The sequence below is a fragment of the Triturus cristatus genome, chromosome 8 (genome assembly GCF_964204655.1).
Source record: "Triturus cristatus chromosome 8, aTriCri1.1, whole genome shotgun sequence".
NCBI lineage: Eukaryota > Metazoa > Chordata > Amphibia > Caudata > Salamandridae > Triturus > Triturus cristatus.
This window is the reverse complement of record NC_140591.1, coordinates 840463847-840486413: the sequence shown is the minus strand read 5'-3', so window position 1 is coordinate 840486413 and position 22567 is coordinate 840463847. Positions and strand designations below refer to the sequence as shown.

General features: G+C 42.2%; 1 protein-coding gene across 1 annotated transcript in view; it reads left to right on the top strand.

Annotated features, from left to right (window-relative positions):
• NSUN3 (NOP2/Sun RNA methyltransferase 3) overlaps positions 1-17699 on the top strand; it is a 133533-nt gene extending 115834 nt beyond the window's left edge. Inside the window, exon 6 of the mRNA XM_085622334.1 lies at positions 15909-17699. Within this exon, the coding sequence (XP_085478460.1) occupies positions 15909-16176 (268 nt within the window). The 3' untranslated portion in view covers positions 16177-17699. The remainder of the gene's footprint in view (positions 1-15908) is intronic.
• The last annotated feature ends 4868 nt before the right edge of the window (positions 17700-22567 follow it).

Here is a 22567-nt window from a genome sequence, read left to right as displayed (position 1 = left end):
CGTAGATTCTTCTGGGTTAGAAGTGTCCAGTGGAAAGGAGTTGCGGGGGAGAGCCTTTGGAGTTGTTTTCAAGTTTGACAATTTAGACACAAGGTATGGCACACATGCACTGTTCGAGCAAGAAACAAAGAGAAAGGATTCCCTTTTTTGCCAAATGGAGGTCACTTGTGAGTCCCTGGGGCAGTTGCAGCATATTACCTATGAATTCAGGGACAGTACAGCAAAACTATAATACTGGCTAGTCTCAAGGGAGAAACCTGCTGAGCCAATGCCTGAGCTGTCCTCAGACTCAGAAAAGGGAATTCCTGTTTTAGTGCCCATTGCCCTGGTGTTTGTGGTATATACAGCAACTTATATAAAGCACGGCTGTTAGCAAATCCTGTGGCATGAGTAGAACTGGTGGCAGATTGGCAGTCCCCATCTTGGGATAATGTATGGATAGAGCTGGGCATTCTGCTGATGACTCATGGTTTGTCCATAGTGTTGTCATCTATAAAGAATGAAAGAGCTCTGGGTCCTAACACTTTCCCAGCTGAACTCTTTAAGGGCCTAGCTTAGATACCAAGGCCACACTTAAGTACCGTAATCAAAGAGAAAATGCTGCATGGCTACCATCAGTCATCTCAAAACTGGGTCACTCATCAGGCAATTGTAGATAATGACATCCCATCTCTCGTATCAGTGTCAGTCAAAGTATCGTTTATTTAGACCACTGGTCTTTAAACAGCATAAATACATGACATTTTTATAAATAATCTAAAATCATCACAATATCATCAACTGTTACCATTAAGATAAATATCCTGTAAGAAATTGAAGAGAACAGCACAGATTTCCATATACTGAATTACATGATTGCACAATTACTCGATATATACATTATGGACACACCTGTATGTACAATAATTGAGTACTTTTTAAAAGTTGTTATAAGAATTCCTATTAAAAAATATCTAGAAATTATTGTCCACAGATTTTACATAAATTAAAACCGGTTAAAACCCAATTCCATCATAATTTACAGACTTCAAATTCATGTTTCCATAAAAGACCTTTTATATGGCATTCATATATCTCCCAATTGCGATTGCTATGTCAAGTTTAGGCATATCTACAAAAAGTTCTACTGCGTATACCCGGGATACAGTACCATACTTTAAAAACATGGGGCGTAAAAACAATTTCCGCAGAGCTAATACTGTTAAGCAGTCTACTAATATATGCAGGATATGACATTTCATGCCTATCATACATGTACAATTGCCATCAGATTGCATCATTTCTGTTTCTATTCTATCATTTATCATCCAAGGTTTGATACCTATTCTCAATCTTAATAATTCTCATCGGAGCCAACGATTGGGTAATGTATCCACATATGGATACCAGGCTTCATTCGCCCAACTTTTCATCATAAATTGTACCGATATTTTTCTTTCTCAGATACTCCCCATCCTCCCACCTAGACAATTCCTTCCATAGGGATCTAAGTTCGCTCTTAGGGCCATATGTATGAAGCAGTTTTGCAATCGCAAACACTGCGAATCGCAATAAAATGGTGTTTGCGATCGCAAAACAGAATCCCTATGTAGAAGAGCCATCCTGAGCGCAAAATTGGTAATCGCAAAATTAGCGATTTAGAAATTTTGCGAGGCATAGATTCTGCGAATATTTTTGCAAACTCACAATCTGCGACACGTCAATTGCGAAAATCGCAATTAAGTTGTTCTCAAATTGCGAATTTGCAAAATGAGATGCATGAAAAAAATCGCAATATGCAATTTCACGAAATTCGCAATTTTGCTAATCGCAATTACCACCAAGTCTGAGCAGGTGGTAACCAGGTGCAACCTATTTAAAGAGGCCCAGAATGCCACAGGGGTTTTCCACAATGGCTGGGCTGTATGTGATAGCCAGGAGGCTGCGAATCAGAGCTGCTGCACAGAGGAGGAGACGCCAGGAAAGGATCTTCAGAGCGTGCATAACCCTGTTCCAGCGGACTGTGGAGGAGATCAATGTGAACTACAGGCTGGACGAAGACAGCATCCTGGCACTAATAGCGGAGCTCAAACCCATACTAAAACACCCCACACGCAGGACACACACCATCCCCACCCATGCACAGGTCTTGTGCTCACTGCACTTACTGGCATCAGGGAGTTTTCAGGGGGTGATAGCCACAGGAAGAGGGGTCTCTCAGAGTGCACTGTCGTGCTTCTTCCACGCTTTCCTTGATGCAATGGTACAGAGGCAACATCACCACATCCAATTCCCCAGCACACAACAGGCACTAGACTAGACCAAGCAGGAGTTCTACCAGATAGCCCAATTCCCCCACGTAATTGGCTGCATAGATGCGACCCATGTCGCTATTTCCCCCCTCACAGAATGAGTATGTGTTCTGGAATTGCAAGTCCTACCATTCCCTGAAAATACAGGTAGTGTGCAATGCCAAACAGATAATCACTGACATAGTAGCGAAATACCCAGGCAGCACCCACGACTCATTCATCTTTCGCCACAGTGGTATTCACCGACGACTCACAAATGGGGAGTTTGTTGACGGCTACATGCTAGGTAAATGCATTGGTCACAAGGACACACCAGTAAAGCACAGAAGTGGCAGGACAGTGTTTAAGCTGATTCTTCTCACCTTGCAGGTGACAGTGCGTATGCTGTCCGTGACTTCATCCTGACTCCGTACCTGAATCCAGCCACCGCTGGGGAGCGGAGGTACAACAGTGCCCACAGAGCCACCCGCTGTTCCATTGAGAGGACATTTGGAATACTCAAGAGCCATTTCCGCTGCCTACATAAGAGTGGAGGAGCACTACAGTACAGCCCAGAGACATGTTGCAAAATCGTGGTCGCGTGTGCCATGCTAACAACATCGCCACCAGGAAAGGCACCCCAGTGGAGCTCACAGATTCAGACTCATCAGATGAGGGAGGGCCAGCTCAACGATGCAGGCCAGCCGGTAGTGTTGCCGGCCCCCAGAGGCGAGATGAGATCACGCAGAACTATTTCTTGGTGAGTAATGATGACACAATGCTACAGATTGGTGCAAAACTGTGTTTTTATTTCCTCCAGTGCAGGAATGTTTCTGTCACACAGCCTGACATGCACACTATGTTAGTCCAAATTGCTTGCACATGTTCAACACACAGTGCAAGTTTTTTAACAAATATGAGTTAAGATGCAATGGGTTGGCTCACCCATTGCCATGTGCCACCCATGGCTCTTCACCGTCTGCGTGCATGGCTTGTTGCCCCTCGCTCAGGCTGCCCACTGCCCTCTCCTAAGGCATCGGCTGATCTCCCCTGACGCGCACTACGACATCTGTCCTGTGGGATGGGTGGAGTGATGCTGCTCCTGCTGGATTGCTCATCATCCTCCAGTGAGCTGAGGGGTTCTGTGCCACCCGTGGGTGCTGCCCGCAGCTGGTGCACAGCATGTGTAACTTGCACCAGGTCCCTGGCTACATCCTGGCAGTAGTGTGCCATCTCATGCTGCATGCTGACACAGCGACGTGCCAGCACTGATGTGGCAGTGGACAGCCGGTTTACAGCCTTTGTGTAAATGTCCAGGTGGGTGTGGAGGGTCTCTCTCCCCCTGCGCCTGGCTGCACGGTCTCTCTGCATCTCTGAGCACAGTGCTTCCAGAGCACTAGTCATGCCCATGAAGCCCTCCCTCATTTGAGTCATGTTGTTATTGTGTGCTGAAAATTGTCGCTTTATCGATTTCAATGCCATTGCTTGCAGGCGCTGTACCTATAGTATGCTCATACAAGCCCTGCAAATACCATGCCTTCGCCTACGTCAGCTGTGCTGGTGGACAGCCGTGCCCTGCGCCTGGATGACATTCCTGGAGTAGGACGGGCAGGAGACTGTGCTGTGTGAAGTGAGGCACGCTGGCCCTGGACTTGCTGATCTTCTCCACTTGTGTCCAGTGGATCTACCTCCAGTGGTGGCAGAGGTAGTACTACGAGGCGCCGTCTGCGTGTCACCGGGATTACTGGGCTGCCTTCCTCCTGCTCCTCTTGCCCTGACTGTTCTTCGGTGTGGGATGCATCCTCCCCTTCTGCCATGGGTTCCTGTTTCTGGTGGTGCTGTGAATGTAAATGCACGCATTAATTTGGTGTCCTGCCTCGCATGGGTTATGGAATAAATATTTCAGTTTGGAGTTACATGGGTCCTATCTGTCTGTTTTTTGCCTTTCCTGATACATACATTCTGATTGCACCTTGATGGGTGTCACTGCTCCACTGTTTGGTGCATGTGACTACAACTCCCATAATGCATTGCTGGGTGTGCTTGTGTGCATGAACTGGAGTTGCATTCATGTTTGGTGCCTGGGTCTTTCCTGGGTGTGTGGGTGATGTGGTGATGTATCAGGGGAGTGTTAGCATGCTTCATACCTTGTCTGGTGTCTTGGGGGTCGGAGCTGTCCAGGTCAGTCATGCCACTGACTTTCTCCGGCAGAAGGGTGCCCTCAACCAACTCCTCCAAAGGCATAGAAGCAGCAGCAGTGGACATCCCACCACCGGTCTTCCTTGCACCAGCCAGCCTTGTAGTCACCTTTTCTTTGGATCTCTTGCGCATATCATACCACCTTTTCTTGAGGTCTTCAAAGGTGCGGTTGGTCACGCCAATGGCATTAACCTTCTCCTGTATGTCTGCCCAGATTTTCCTTTTGCATGCCTCTGGCACACGCAGTGATTGCTTGCCAAACAGGAGCTCATGGCTCACCACCATTTCTTGTATGAGCACCTCCTGCTCCCTTTCACTGAACTTTTGTTTCCTTTTCCTGGCATTCTCCTCCTGCTGCTTCTCCTGTGAGTCCATGTCTCCTTCACTCAGATGCAGTGCACACGTGGCTCAGCTCTCCTCCCAGCCTCTCACTCAGCTGCTGGCAATCAGGTGCAGCATGGGTAGTCACACTTCCTGGTTGTGATATCATCAAGCTGCACCTGAATTGCCGATTAGCAGATTTGCGATTCCTTATTTGCGATTTCGCAAATATGGAATCGCAAATTAGGTATTCGCATTTATTTTCTGCAAATTTTTAAAAATCGCTAAATATTAGCGAACTTTTATTTACATCGGGTTTTGCGATTCTCAATTGCGATTTGAAGGAAATCGCAATTTGAGATTCGCAAATTCCGATTTTGATACATATGGCCCCAAGTGGCTCCTGCTTGTAATGTGTGTTTGCATATTTTCAACTTCAGGTTCCACATACAGAATACAGTCTCTTTCTGGTCTCTTTGGCCCATTGTAGATCACTATACTGTATCTCATTTTTACACCATTTCAAAACCTTCTGGGCTGTTCCCAGTTTCAATCTTTTCCAAAACCTTAGCTGGGCCACTTGAGCCTGTATGTTCCATGATGTCATCCCTAGCTCAAATCTGATTGCCTGGATCATAGATGAGCCTGGCAACGACATTAGGAATTTTATACACTTCCCTTCCTCAAGGTCCCATCCGCTTTTATCACTTAGATAGAGTACTTCTGCCCCGTAAAGTAGTTGGGGGGTATCATCGCACTGTAGGCCTTTATCAGCGGTCTATGGGACATATCTCCATTGACCCGATTACATTTTTTCAACCCACATACAGATGTGAGGGCATTTGCTCTCAACGCCTCTAAATGCGTATGCCACTTTAGGGTCCTATCGAACCAGATGCCAAGGTATTTGTACTCGTTCACGATTTCTAGTTTTAATGGTCCCAAATACCAATTGCATTTACCCACAAAGTCCTTTATTGACTTAGACACTAATGCTCCCCTTTTTAATCCCAGAGAGACTCCAATTGCGGCTTTCTTCTTTATCATCAAAAAAAACCTTTATTGTGATTGTTTAAAATCATAAGAGTACAGTCTTAAAAACACAATTTCCATGAAAAAATACATATTCCAGTCAATTTGGGAGTACAAAAATACCAATAGATAATAAAAAATAACAATGTGGTTTTACAATATTCTAACCATGCTTGATACCAAAATATCAATAAGTGATTTCGCTAGTTAGTTTCCTGCGAATTAACCACATTGAAAACAAGAACTTGGTAACTGAAACCACAATAAGTGAGTTGGTATCACTTCTCAAGATCCTGAAAAAATCAAGATAGCTCCTAATGCCCAGATTTAAACATAACTGGATGATCCATTTTTTCCGAATACCGGCGTAAGCCGGACAAAAAAGCACAACATGAATCATGGTTTCCTGTTCAATCAAACAACCGGGGCATACACGATGTAATCCGCCCACCCATCGATCGATGAATGAATATAGGGGAAGGGTTCCGTATCTGAACTGTACATATAACTTCTTTGCTAAGGTTGGCTGAACAACATCAAGTTCAGATACAAAAGCGTAATATGGCTTAAAGTCACAAAAAGCATCAGTCAGGCTTGATGGTTTGGTCAAGCTGTAAGCTTTCATTAAATAATAATCTTGGAGTATTGTGGCAAGAGATTTCTTGGTAATGCCTGGAGTTGAATCCTCTGGGTTATCCCAGAGGTGTGCCAGACCAATCTGATTGAATGTCTGCCTAACGTACTGGAGCCAGGGGATCTTGTCGGCTCCTAGTGTACCCAAGATTACTTTCAGTTCATCTCTATAGCATGCCAACTCAGTAGTACTCCATATCCTCCTCCAATACATTAATGGCCTTGATGCAGCAACCTCTGAAATGGGGCGAATATTTAGATCCATCCTCAATGGCATAAGTGGTATATTATTCGGAAGGGTTAGGATTTTCCTGATGAAATTATTTTCAGTACTGACCATATCTTGGCCCCATAATTCTGCCTCATAAAGTGTCGAGGTCCTGGATTGCACAATATAAATTTCAAGAGGGGCACTTATCATTTTTGAACTGCATTTTTTATGGACTTTAAGGATGCCCCCTATAGCCTGGGTAAGTTTTAACTTTGCCTAAATTTAGATTTAGGACTACTAAATTGAGAAAAATCCTAATTTTAAGACTTTCGGTATTCACAGAAGGCATTTAGGAGTCCTAAAGTTAGGAGTCCTAAATTTAGGACTACTAAATTGAGAAAAATCCTAATTTTAAGACTTTCGGTATTCACAGAAGGCATTTAGGAGTCCTAAAGTTAGGAGTCCTAAACTTAGGACTACTAAATTGAGAAAAATCCTAATTTTAAGACTTTCGGTATTCACAGAAGGCATTTAGGAGTCCTAAAGTTAGGAGTCCTAACTATACTACTACTAAACTGAGAAAAATCCTAATTTTAAGACTTTCGGTATTCACAGAAGGCATTTAGGAGTCCTAAAGTTAGGACTCCTAACTTCTGTGAATACCGAAATGAGTAAGTGCCTTCTGTGAATACCAAAATGAGTAAGTGCCTTCTGTGAATACCAAAATGGTAGTAAGTTTAGGATTTTGTCTTAAGTTAGTTCTGTGAATTGGGCCCTCAATAATTGGTCCATAGTTGATATTTTGGACCTAAATCCCGCTTGAAGTGGGGTTAAGATGTTATTCTCCTCGATCCAGTTCTGCAACCGTTGCAGGAGAAGTCTCGAGTAGATTTTCTGGCTCACGTCAATAAGGCTTATAGGCCGGTAATTACCTGGATCAAGGGGGGATCCCTTTTTAAAAATAGGGATTATTTCCGCACCCGTCCAGGTAGATGGAACCGGTAATCCTTGCAGAATAGCATTAAAAAAGATTGGGAAATAAGGTGCCCAAACTGGCCGTTCATCTCTATAGAAGTCCCCAGGGATCCTATCTAACCCAGGGGCCTTATTTAATTGTAGATTATCCAGTGCCAAATCCACTTCCTTTATCGTCCAAGGAGGGGCATCCCAGGATGGGTCCAGGGTCATTAAGATAGCGGGGGGATCGTCTCTCCTAGTTGTATTAACGGAGTAAAGTTTTTTAAAATGCGATGCCCATGCATCTTCGGAAACATTGGGGTCGATCGTGGTTTTACCCTCCGATTTCCCCGTATGAACAAGGTTCCAAAAGGACCTTGAATCTTTTGCCATAAGGGCTGTTCTGATAGCAACCCATCTTCCCTCTTCCCACTCAGTTTTGGCACTGAGGATTATCTTCCTATAGGCCCGCCTTGCTTCCAGAATATGTGGCCGATTGCCTGCCTTAATGGCCTGTAGTAGTTCACATTTAGCTACCCTACAGCCCTTTGTAAACCAGGGATTTGTTTTCCCCTGCTTCTTTGGGTTTGCTGAACCTATTTTATAGAAAAAGCCAGACAGTATTTCAACAAGGTCCTTATGAATTTTGGCCAGGTCCATGGTTCCTCCGGCCACAGAGTTATTAACTTCCATCGTAAACACCCTTTCAAGGAGAGGAAGAATATTTTGGTACATACTGGCAATAACTGAATCAGACTGTTTTACAGTAAGCCAGCGTATCCGCTTCCCCCCTTGTATGACTCTTGTGTTCCCAACTGGAAGGATTTCTTTATCTGACCCTTCATTCAACAATTGAAAATTCAGGTCTACTATCAAGGGATCATGGTCACTCTCCGTGCGCCTAATTATTTTAAAATCCATCACTTTGGGCCACAAATCTAGGCTAACCAAAAGGTAATCTATCACAGATTCGTGTCCCATTCCCCTATATGTTGGCTGCCCCGGCATATCCCCGCTGAAGCGACCATTGCACGCTCTCAAAGGAGGATGAGAGAGGTGAGTTGAAGGACCAGGGGAGTCCAGCATTTAACTGTGTACATGTTGGTGGGTGGAATAGATCTGGCCTCATCTTCCTCGTATGTAATTGAGGTTTCTCCACTCAGGGGCTCGAAATGGCAATTGAAGTCACCTCCAATCATCAAGACAACATCATCTGGGAGAGATTCCAGAAGGGATGACAAAGACTCGAGAGTAGATGAAGTACCACCCCGACAAGTAGAACGCGAATAGATGTTAATAAGCGCAATCTTAGGGGTCTTCCTTTGGGACATAAGAATACATATTATGTCTCTACTATTGGTTTTTACTCTTTTAATCTTAAAGCCAAGGTATGTGCCCACCCAGACACACAAACCCCCCGAGGGTCTGCCTGTTGGACCTTTTAGGGCTGGTTCCATAAATGTAGTGTACCCCAATCTATGTATGGGTTCCACTGACCACGTTTCCTGCAATAGGCAGATCCCATAAAGATCAATGAAGGAACACCATTCTGGGTTGTCAATATTGGAAGCCACACCCGCGATGTTCCAACTAAGGATTTTAAGAGTTCTATCAAAATAGAACAGATCGTTTGCGGGGTTAGTCTGAGTGGGTAGAGTATCAATAACTACCGGTAGATTATTCGGTATATCCTCCCGAACTAAAGATTGTATGGGATCATCCCTCCTAATACTTAGGCCAGTAGATGGATTAGCCCCAGCATCCCAAGATTCTAAACCCGTAGGTGAAATCACCATTGAGACTCCCCGACCACCTTTGTCTCTATTCTCATCAAAAGGTGAGATAGAGGGTAAATGATGACTACCTAGCGTCCTTAGTCATTCCACCTCGTCCAAGGGACTATACCTATTGGTAACCGGAAAGCCCAAAACTTCATTACCAATCCTCCTACCCCGCGTGCCATCAACAAGTTGCCCTAAATCATAATGGTTACGGAGCGGTGCAAGGGGCCTTAGACAGGGAAAGGAGGGATTATTAGGAGGAGAATAAAAGTAACTTAAGTTAAATGTTTTGATGTTGGAAGTTACGTTATCAAAAATAGGACTACATACATGATCAACTACCTCAAAAATTTTAAAGTTGACGATAACACAGTCACCTCCCACATCCTTTGGTTTATGGCCCACCCAACCAACTCTCCTGACAAACAGAATAGGTGAACATACATTCCTAGGCAATGGTCTGTTGACATTCAACCAGTACATTACTTTGTTTTTAAGTTCCTGGAATGTTTCATGCCTCTTAGTAGCCAGTTTGGGAACACCTGTCAAAACGACCACATAGGGGGCACTTTCTGGAGGGAGGTCAATAAGTGGAGAATCCAAGGAAGAGGGGATCTCATCAAGAGGCTCTAGATAATGATTGTTTGTTGATAATATACTATCAGACACATTTGTGGCTTTAAGCGAAGGTATCCCCCGTCAGAAACTTGGCTGAGGATTACATGATGCTCCCGGTTTCTGGATCTGTCGAATATCAGGTGATTTTTGTAGGGTTATAGGAAGACCAGAAGTTTTATCTTGATTTTGGCATGAATGTGAACAAACTTTCAGGTCCTGTGTGTATTTAAGATTTTTATCCATAGCAGCCTCCAGTTTAGCCAACCTATTCTCAATTGCGATTAGTCTATGCTCAAGCGGTTGTACAGCTGATATTAGCGCTGTAGACATTTTTCCAAGTAGCAGGTCTATATCAGGTGACTGTAGAACTATATCTAGGGGAGTTCGCTCTGTGTTTGTTGACTGGGAAGGAACTAGAGCTGCAGGCAAGGAAAGATCCAAGGAATCAGAATTCGGTTTCTTTAGTTTGTTTTTCCTGCCTCTTGGTGAAATGCCAGTTTGTTTCCTTTTAGGGATAGTTCCTTCTTCCCGAACTGGAATTACAGGCGAGTTGGGAGGAACCTGTTCAGGGTCTGTTGTACTTGATGCCAAATCAATAAGAGCTTTAACAGGAGCAATAGTTTGAGTTGCTAAAGAAGAATAGCCACTATATAAGCTCGAGGTAGCAGGAGTGGAAGCAAGTACAACAGGGGAGCGACTATGCGCAATTGAACCCAGTGAAGAGCGTTTGGAAGGGACCGGTTCCATAGACAACCGTCGCTCGGTGATCGCTATTTCATGTTCGAGTATTGAGGAAGCCCTTACGATAAATTTATCGAGCGTTCCCGCAACATGGTCTGTGGTAGTAAGTTTCGTGCCCCTTTTGTTCGCCATTGTTCGCCAACAAAATAAGCAAGGTTTAAAAGTACTCACGAAATATTGTGGAAGTAAGAGAGTAGGCCCGGTCCGGTCTCTCTCGGGCACGAACGGGCAAAAACGGGCCCGCCCTTGGCCCGGGCTTCGCCCTGCTCGCGTCCCGCGATGTGGTAAGGTAGCCCAATAATATCCGGGGGTCAGAGGGCGGGTCCAAGCGGGAAGAGGACACAGGTGGAGCAGGCAAGGGTTTGTGGTCCTCGCAGTCCCGCGACGCTGTCAGCCCAGATAACAATGCACCAAGTTCACTCCTACGACCGGCTCCCGCGAAGCGGGGGCCGGGAGAAGTTATCTGTGCTCGGGGTCAGAGGGCGGGTCCAAGCGGGAAGAGGACACAGGTGGAGCAGGCAAGGGTTTGTGGTCCTCGCAGTCCCGCGACGCTGTCAGCCCAGATAACGATGCACCAAGTCCACTCCTACGACCTCTTTTCTCTTTCTCTGGAGCTTCCCATTCTCCCTACTAATGTCACATTTTCCATAGAGGACTCACTAATCGTCTGCGAGTGCTCTTTTTGCCCTTTGCATACTTTATTCTTCCTTGGGGCCATCACTAGCCAGCACATACTTATTGCCAACTTGTTGTAGATTTAGCTTAGATTCAAATTGGGTTGTAGATCTAGATATTCCAGCGCATGCCGCATTAAAAAAGTGTAGCCTCGCTGTTAGCCGCCACCATCCTTCCAGGCAACTACATCACGTTAGTCCTCCTACTGTGATATTTAGTAAATGCTATGTCCTTTATATTCCATAAGTGCCATGAAAAAAAGGTTCCAATCACTTACCTCTGTTGTGCCGGGGGCTGACTGACCGTGTCTTGAGTAGGGCCGCTAAAATGCCACTGGTATTTCTTTCTTTATTTCTTAGTTTGTGCTGTCCTCTCATCCAAGTAGGCTCCAGTGTTCTGTGGCCTTCAATGAGCTGCAGTTTTGTCACTATTACGGCTTGCATTTGCTGGGTTGGGACCCACAGGTAACCCAGGGCAATCCGCTTGGCGAGTCACCTGGATGACATATGTTAGGAAATTGAGTGGCTTTTTGCAACAGAATATCTAGGGTAGGAGATGTGTGAGAGTGCACCCACATGAAGTCCGCGTAACTCACCAAGACATTTGCTAAGTCCCAGTTCTTCAGTCATCTCCTACTGAGACATGCAATAGACAGACACAAAATGGAGCACGCTGACCTGACTGGACACAGCCCACTGGAAGTCAGACTAACCACAGGCCACTGGGAGGAAAGTAAACCTCAGAAATCTAACAAAATTATTAATGCCCTGGACAGATCTGTTGAAGTGCACAGGCTTTGGAGGCAAACGTGGTTCCACTAGGTGATGATAACTGATGGCATCTATTAGACTGGCAATACTGTCTAGTTAGGACTGATCTAATTCATATACCTACATAGGCTTTACTTCACACGTGAGCACCTCTGGAAAATGGGAAAACCATCCTCCCTGATCTGTTTCAGATGCCAGATGCATAGGGAAAATATCTTTGTGATATAGAAAAGCAGGGCTATTGATAAATATTGGAAAGAAATGAACCAATTTGTCATTTGTCTTTTTGGTCAATGTTGATTTGTACCCCAGATTAGCATTACTGGAAATCTTAGACGAGACTGGATTCCTCTACGGGGCCCGAGGACTTCTATGCTTAGGTTTTCACTTAGCAAAGCGCTGGAATTCTAATAATTCCCCACCTTTTCCTCAGTGACTGCAGGAGCTAGACTGATGTTTTGTATTGAAAATAAACTATTTATCAGGCTGGGGAGGGTCTTCGGAACCATGTTGAGCTTTGCGAACCTTACCTGACACACTTTGGAATCTTTTTTAAATTGATTACTGAGATTCGTATTTCCTCCTGCTGTCTTAACTTTTCCATGTCAAATGTCGACCATTTAGTCACTTGGTACTTGATGATGCGCCACCGATTAATTTTAAGAATGTTTATTAAGAAACAACAACAAAAAAAGATTTATTTGAAAAAAGTCCATTGAAAACAATATAGATAAATAACACACATACATAGTTTTCTATGGACTTTTAATGTACCCTACAACTCCCTAACATTAGGTTTCTCTGGAGATTATCAGGATAACTCCACACTTTGTAAACTCCCACTGTCCACCGCCTTTGTGTTACTGTATGAAGGAGTCTGTGCAGCCTGCAGGTCATAGCCTAGCACAGCATTCATTGGAACTTGCTGCAGGCCATTACGCACCCCCATCCCCTAAGCAGATGCTTAAGCTTTCAGGACCCTAAGACCAGAATGCACAGATCTGGCAAGCACCCTGCTTCCCTACAAACTCAACCATAGTGAGGTTATAGGAATGAATATCTCTTGTATGTAAGGGTTTTGGGGGCTTACAGAGTAGCAAATCAAGAGGGGCACTCAAGCAATATGGACGCAAGTTTTTATTCATTGTATAGATTCACCGATAGCAGTATACTACATTAATCTATTCAAGAATCTAAGCGGTAATATGTGCTTATATGTACTAGACCTTGGGGCTGCTGGTTCAAGAGGAAGCAGATTGGCCAGGAGATTTAAGGATAGTAACTGAAAAACAATGTAATTGTTATTCTAACAGTAAAAACTCTACATAAAGGGATGCCAAGAAGGGAAATAGAAAAAACGGTGAAGGTGTTCACGCTGGTAGAATAGAGCTGGGTACAATCTAAAAGACATCCGAATTGTCAATAAGACAGGGGCATGCCAGGTAACACCCCTAAGGCAAGACTCACATTAAACGGGGCTGTGCCAGAATGCTCCTGCAACGAAAATCATCCAAGGGCAAATCAGGGCCCATAGGTGGTGGATGCTATCTTACATTGGGAAACATGCAGCACCCTACCATCTTTAAATGGGCAAGATACCTGCCTCCAGAACACCTCAATCCAGGCATATGTTCCCAGGGAAGTGTTGCTACACATATGTTTCTGTGGGGCTGGAGCCTTCGAGTCTCAAGTGCGAAACTGTTGGCAGATTATGCCACACCTCCAACCTCACCTTGGCCATGGATTATTGTTTTGCGCACGCTAGAGCACGGCTTATTTCAAAGAGAGGCAGGACAGAAAACCTTTAGCTTTCTTCAAGGCTTGTTATTGTGATCAAAGTGCTTGAAGCTGTAGTTGATTTGAGCACCTCATATCAATGTGTCTTATTTTCGAACAATTACATGCTTTATCGAAACGAAAAAGACTCCCAAAACCTGGAGGGTTTAATTGCCTCTAGACATACAATGCAAACCCTCCACTTTTTGGGAGTCAACTACTGGAGCTGATCCATGATTGGAATGGCTTCTCAGAAAAACAAATGTTATACATTTTATTAATGAAAAATCATTGTCATGGGGAGGTCCTTTCGGGTACCTAGACCCGACATGACCACACCAGGACAATGATTTTTCTTTGATAAATATTATAACATTTGTTTTTCTGAGAGGCCATCCCATTCATGGAGCAGCTCCAGAAGTTGTCTTATTATTTCATTTCCTACCTGGTGTCATAAATATTTTCGAGCACTCAGTGTACTTATTTCCTATGCAAAGTGGCATTATTTGCTTCCTGTAAAAAAGATTCTAGACCCCATCTAACTGTACCAATCTAAAAAAAACTTTTGAGGTGTACCCATTGTTTTGTTCGCATGCAGTGTACTAAAAAAGTTTTTTGTGAACAAAAATGCATTTGCATGGTAACAGTGGATTAACTTTTATAAAACATTTTATTGGATGTATATGCATTACTTACAAACATCATTGTAACATTATGTATCAAAAATGTATATTTTCCCAAAACTCCCATATTTCTGTAGCCTTGCCGTGGTGTTGGCCAATGGACATCAGCACTTAACATACACTATGAAAGAATTTTGCAAAGTGTGCGTTTTTTTCCTCAGTCTCAGCATCTATTTTCAGTCTCAATTCACTCCTTCTACAAGTCTTTTTTTTTTTTTATCAATCCTTATTGTTTTTCACATATTAAACAATGGCTAACTGCAAAATGACATTCCTTTCATGTTTTGTGTCTATCGAACCAATCTACCACATGTCATATGGCTTCCCTTTTACCTATCTTTAATATGATTTTCAAATAGACTAAACTACATAAACAGCAGCTATTAATCCTATCACCCCCACCCCATGTACGCTCCTCCTACAAACATTTATGTATTGAAAGTCACCTTTCAGATTTATGACAATAACCGCTCATGGTAGGTATTGGTCATGTGAACACATCTACCAATCCATCAGATCCTCATCCTCATCTAGTTTGTCATCCCTACAAATCAGCCTCCAAAAGATTGAAACATTGGATTGAAACATTGGAATAACTGTATAGTCCAAGAGGGTTTATATCCTCAAAAAAGACAATAATTCCAATAAAATAAAAATAGTCTTAGTGTGTGGTAATTTCATGATTTCATAATTTTTGACTAACTTGTAATTCCCTTATATTGGAAAGGGTACATACAGCATCAGAAAATTGTGTGAATTTCATTGTGATTAGCATTTTCCATTTTGAGTTCCAAGTCCTGTGGATGCATAGATTCTGAGCCATACAGTTTAGAACTCCGATTTTTCTTTTTTAATTCTATGCAGATGTTCTGGATTAGTATCAGATTACTTTTACATTTGGTTCTGCCAAAGAAGTATGTTAGTCTGGTCATTTCTAGTAGTTTTCTTTACTTTGTTGTTTACATTTTTATTTAAGGTACTAAAGTTACCACAGCATTTTAAGGGCCTCTTTTATTGTAACCTGAACATCTTTTGGGGTTTTTCTAGTGTTGCATTGTTAACATTTTCAATTACAGGTAAGTGAGGCTACGCACGTCGTAGTTGTTGTCATTCATTTAGTTGCTTCCACTGTACGTGTTCACCTTTACACCATCGCTGCCTAGCATTTGGTAACATTGTCTTCAACCTTGGTATTTGTTTTAATAGATCTAATATTTTATTTTGTTTGTTATTTCTTACAGCTCAGCTATTGAGGCATTGCGACCAGGAGGGTCACTGGTATATTCGACGTGCACTCTTTCAAGGGCTGAAAACTGTGATGTTATTGCAGAACTTCTGAGCTCCTTCAGCAACATTTTACCTGTTGATCTAAGTGAAATTGCCGGTGCAGTTTCACACGAGTTTTCTTTTGCTGCAGGTATGCAGCATGGACTCTTGGTGGTTCCCACTAGAGATAAGCCATGGGGGCCAATGTATGTAGCAAAAATAAAGAAAAGGTTATACTCGTAATATTTTTACCGATTATGTTTTTTGTTGACATGTGTTAGACCTGTGTGAAATTATATCAATATCCATGATTGACGTACGAAGGAAGCCCATTCATTTTCAATACATCTATTTATTCCTCATTTAATTTTCTGGTACATATTTATGTAGTATATATCTGTAGGTCAGGCGACGGATCAACCAAGTGGGAACACATCAGGCATGCCCCAGATGGCGACCCCCCTCACAGCGGGGGCTGCCACCGGAAACTCCTCCCGCTGTCAGATAGTGACCATGGTTAATAGATGAGCAGACAGATTGGCATAGTGTGAGTCCGAAACTTTGGAGCAGAGCCTTATACCCCATTCTCATTTCACATGGGTGGGTCATCGTTGGGCCACAACTGAGGTAGCTGTGAATCCCATGCCTGCTTATATTGGCTAAATTGGCTCTTTGTTGCCTGGCTCTGATTATTTAATGTAGACCCTCACAGCATTTTCCCCCTCTGCCCAGAACTAGCAGGGTCACAGCTTGGGGAGCTGTCTGCTAGCATATATACAGGCCTGTCTATATGTTTTATAAATAATTTTTAAACAGAGACGACACTGTATTGTGCTGCTACCGCCAAAGACTGCCGATAGTTCTGAATTATTTTGTTTGTATCAAAAATAGGCCATAGAACCATGAATTAACTCGCTACGCCTAAAATACAGCACTGTTCACTGGATAAGTGCCTACGGAGAACTACTTGATGATTTAAGGGTGAGATTATCGCTGTTAACATGTAAGTTGTATTGTATTCATATGTGTCATATCGACCCTATGCGTTATCCATGTAACACCTATGCTCAGACCTTTGGGTGAATTGATATGTACCATGAGGTTTCTGCCCACACCGTGCATGCGCACTGGAGATATGTTGTATATGTATATGTGTAAATGTCCTCTATATCAAATGCTAATAAAAAAATGGTTAACAAAATATATATATAGAGGTCTTATGCCAAGGTCACTTTAGATAACATTAAAGGAAGGAATTATAAGTTCTGGAACAATAGAATAGCAATATGACATTGATTGTTTGTTTAATTTTTTGTTTTGTTTTTATGAATCATATATTGTGCACAGAAAGTCATGAAGTGCGTGGAGTTGGGATCTAAAAAATGTGGGCTACAGAATCATGACAATAGACTTCTATATCAGTAAAAGCCATTTTAAAAAGTATATGTGATAACCGTGTGAAAGTACTATCGAGAGTGATGGATGGTCTAGCCTTAAAATACGTAGCCTGGACCATTGTCAGGGAGAATTCCCAGTCACCCGTTTGGCCTATGTCCCAGCTGCTCCCCACCATCTTTCACCTGCCTGTAGCTGACTTCGGCCAATCTAGTGTACACATCATTGGGTTTTCTTTATGGACATTTCTGTGCTTGCAGTGAAATTGGAATGTGGTAGTGGGTGGAATGTTTCTCCAGTTGCTGTGTTCCTGCCAGTACTGCCTGTCATAAACTTAGGTGCTCATTAAACCTAACCTGGATTATACCTTACCTGCATTTTGGCATGTTTTCATTGAAGATGAGACAACTGGTGGTGACCACTGGACCTGGTGTGCATCTTTAAATCCCCACAGCTGGACATAATGGGACAGAAAATGATTCTCAATTCTCCAACTTTTGTGGGTTTTGGAGACCACAGGGCACCTAGTTATTGCTGCTGGTATGGTGTGATTTCTACACTGGATGAACCCATCACTTTTCCTGGGCTGGAATATTGTGCGGCAAACAGTTAATGTCGAGCTCAAGCACGTTTATCACGTGAACGCTGTCTGCTCAGGCATTTTTTTCTCACGCAGGCTGCATGTTTGTAGTGTGTGCGCCACTGTTTCCCTGATGACATTCAGATGCACGTCAGGTGGCACAGATCAGTACGTCTCTGCGTACATGCCAGTGCATTGGCACCCACTTTAAGACGATTTGCAATAATTATAGATGCTGGGAGCGCTGCTCGCATCGCATTGTTCCTCAGCAGCCATCATTTAATTGAGAAGGCTTCAATTTGCCCTTGTAGACCTTGGACATTTATTCCCGCCTTTTCAGCTGCCATCTTTGTTTGGGATAAAGTAGCTACATCGTTTTGTGTTTCTTGTGTGTCAAGGGGTGGTGACGCACAGACCTTTGCAACCTCTGTATCTTATTGTGTCTAGGAGAGGTGACAATCGCATCTTGTACTTTACATATTTGGTAAATTTGCCTTATTAGAGTCTGCTTTTGGTTTATGTGTTTGGTGGCACGTACTTCTTTACTTCAAACAGTTGGATACACACACCTGGTGATATATGTGTGTCATTCCGACTTCATACCATTGTACATGCATACACTTTTGCAATTTCAGTGTGTTAAGAAGCGGTGACACAGATACCTTGACTTCACATGTCTAGAAATATTACTTCATTGGTGTCTGTTTTTGTTTATTGTGTTAAATATTTTAGGGGTGGTAAGCAGAGACACACGAGCAAGTACATTTATTCATATCACAAAATGCATCAAAGCATAGTACTGGTACTGTAATTCTTGCCAAGACGTGGTAATCCCAGTATTGATTGGGTACAGTAGAAAGAGGGTTTTGAGGAGTTTTTGAATGCTATAGATGGTGAAGATTTCACCTACAAGAAAAAGTATGTGTTAAGACACTGTGTAGGTTCTGAAGGGAGAAAATTGTAAAACATTTACTCCAACAGTCTATCTTAGGTGAAAATGATGTAGTGGGTGAGTATGTCTCTGCAATAAGGATATTAGACACAATGATTAAACTGCACAAAAATGTTGTATTTGCAAGGCATACATTTTATAGACAAGGTTAACTCCCTGGAGACTCTATAGAGAGCTTTGAGGGTGCATTAAGAACTTTATCTTCCACTTATGAATACACATAATTTCAGGATGGGTTAATAGAGACCAAACACTAGAAAATACCAGTAACAAAAAAATTCAAGAGGTTTAACTGACTACTCCCAATATTACTTTCAACAAAGCTGTGGAATTAGCTGAATGTGTTGAAAGTGCTGCATCTTTCATGGCTCAGATGTCTTTTGTTTGAGAATCCACATTAGCCAAATAATATATTGTTGATTTATGTACTAATAATAAAAAGAACATTGAAAATAAGGGTACAAAGTAACTGTGTTATAGGTGTGGAATTTCTAATCATTTGGGAAATTCGTTGTTTGCCCTGCCTATGATAAAGTATGTGTGGGTTGTAGGAAGAAAGGACATTTTGTAAAAGTATGCAAGTCTAAAAAAAAAAAAAGGCAAATCCAAAATGGTATTTAGTGTCCGCGAACAAGAAGTTAAACAAAAGTCTTCAGAGTTAAGTGATGAAAGTGTTTGGTGTGTTGAGAATTCACATGTTGACAAAGTTAAAATAGTGCAAATGGACATTACCACCATCAGAAGGCCATACTGTCAAAATACTGGTTTGTGATGTTGATGTCAGCATGATGGCGGATTCTGGGTATCCCTTCACTTATTGGGGTGGAGGACTGGAAACGTTTTTGCAATATTGAATTGAGGAAATCAGTAATTAGACAGTAGAGTATGGAGAAAAACCCATTGAGGTACCTGAGGAATTTATACCTTTTGTATCCTTTAAAGGTAATTCCACACCTTCTGTGGTGTATGTGGCTAAACATGGTTCATCACTGTTGGGATTGTTGAAACAACAGAATCTTGTATCCGAATAATCATGTGAAAGTTTTGCTTGAAAAATAATGTTTGGGTGCATGGGCGATGCAACTTGTGGAGTGGGAGATGAAATTCCCAAAAGTTTTTACTGAGGAGCCTGGGAAACTAAAACTTACGCACAAAATTCAGCTCAAGTCAGGGGCACAACCTGTGGTCCATAAAAAGAGAAAGGTAGCGCTTAAAGTGAGAGCAGAGTTACGGAAGGAACTAAACAAATTACAATGACAAGATATAATTGAACCCATAGAGGGCTCAGAATGGTTTTCTCCCATTGTTTTGGCATGCAAACCTACGGCAAGAATTTGGGTGGACTGCCACTCCATCCTGATATAACAGAAACGTTGTCTTTGATTAAGGGTGCAAAGTTGTTTTCCTCACTCGATATGGTGTTTGCGTATCACCAAATAGTTTTGCATGATGATTCCTGTCATTTGACCTTGTTTGTCACCCCACATAAAGGTTTTCATTTTAAAGGGATGCCTTTGGATTCGCTTCTGCATTGGCGGTGTTCCAACAGCTCATGGAATTGTTATTCAAGAATTTGGAGGGTGTCATTTGTTTTCAGGACGATTTGCTGATGTATGGGAATGACAAAAATAGACATGACAGGAGATTAACACATGTATTAACTACACAAACCAAGCAAAGGGGTTGTAGGCAGTCTATGATTGCACACGTGTTCATATTCAAATTTTCCTATTAAATACTGCACCCAAAAAAGGCCCTACTCCTCAAAAGCCTTGTACTGTAAAAGAAAAATTGCAATAGGGAGCGCTACCAAAATAATCACTGGGGCGTTATATTAATATCCATATTCAGAGCAAAATGACAGTTCAATCTTAACAAAGTCCATCCAGTACATAACTGTTTTAGAACAAAAAGGGGTTATCCTTAAAGTGGATAAATGCGAGTTTGGTGTATCTATAGTTAATTATTTGGGCCATAAATTGTCAGCGTGTGGTGTGGAACCAAAGGAAAGTTTGGTCAAATCTGTTGTTTAAGCTACTGTTCCAAAAGTTAGAGATAAGTTGCAATCATTTATGGGACTGATGGGATTTTATCCCAGTTTTATGCCACGCTGTGCAGAAAGATCGTATGCTATGCACCAATTATTAAAGAAAAAAGAGAAGTGTGTGTGGAGTGATGCATGTGAGCAAGGGTTTGAAGACATTAAAAAAGTATAGCCAATACGATTCATCCTCAAACCTTTTGATACTAGGGATCCTGGTATTGTTATTATGGATGCCAGTCAATACGGTTTAGGTGCTGTGTTGTTGCAAAGGAGGAATGGGAGTGATGTTTGCCAGTTGTAATATTAAAGGGGCAAAGGTATCATATTCTGTTGGAGAATGTGAGGCTTTAGGTTTCTGGTGGATGTCAATCATTTTCTTCATTATTTATGGGGTACTGAGTTTGTGGTTAGGGTGGATCATAAGCCTTTGATTGACATGTTCACCACTAAAGGTGTTGAAACAGCAACACCTAGAACAGCCAAGTGGTAAAATAGGTTACAGGAGTTCTGTTACCAAACTGAGTATATTCCAGGTATACAAAACTTCATGGCGGATTGATTATCGAGGTTGCCTTGGGTTCCCAAAGATGAGAATCAGGAAATAATTATTACAGAAGAAGAAGACATTGTAGAAAGTGAGTTGTCATGTGCCACTAGCAATGCCATTTCAGAGTCAGAATTGTTAGTGGCTCTGCATCAAGATCTAACTTTGACCAAAGTAATGAAATATACTAATGAAGGTTGGCCGAAAGGCATACTTGGTGATCCTTCGATGGATTCTTTTCGTAGGATTGAGTTTGAAATTTCTGTTATTGATGGTTTGCTTTGCAAGTCTGACCTCTTAGTCATTACAGTTTCCTTGAGATTAAAGGTAGTGGAATTTGCCCATGAGGGACATATTAGCATGCGAGCAATGAAGAGAAGGGTAAAAGAGTTGTTTTGGTGGCCAGGTATGGACAAAGAAATTTAACAGTTTGAGCTGCAGTGTAGGTTTTGTTTTGCAAGTGATAAAACTCAGGTCACATTGCCCAGTCCAATGTCCAAATTGTCATGGACATTATTGATCCTAATCACTGGTCATATTAAACATAGCTTTTTTGTTGATTATGTTTCTAGGTGGTTGGAAGTGGCATTTGTAAATAATATCACTACTTCTTTGATTAAGGACGTTTTGGAAAAACTGGTTTTCAGGGAAAGGGTTACGGATGAGATTGTTACTGATAATGGTCCTCAGTTTATTTCCCAAGAATTGATTTCAGATTAGGTGTTTCAGAGTTTTAATGAAATATGGAGTGAGGCTCAGGGAAGGTACACTACAGTTAAGATCAAAGTTCTTGATGTTAAGTTACCTTGTGGGGGGAATCTTCCCGCTTTTCTGGGCTGCAAGAGGTAGTTGGTATAAGTAAACATTCTGTAATTTTGGAGGTGCTGGAAGAAAGATAAATTGTCGATTGTTTCAGAGCAACATGGTCCTCTGGAGTGTGAGTGGAAGGTTGACATGGAGTCTGCTGCTGGCCTGAGAAGGTCATGTAAAGCATCAAGTCTTCTGTGTAAGCTACAGTATTATGTGATAGATTGATAATGGATGTTTTGCCTTTGGGAAATTGTAATATATATATATATATATACTTAAAGGATATGTATCGTCTTTGGTTCATTAACT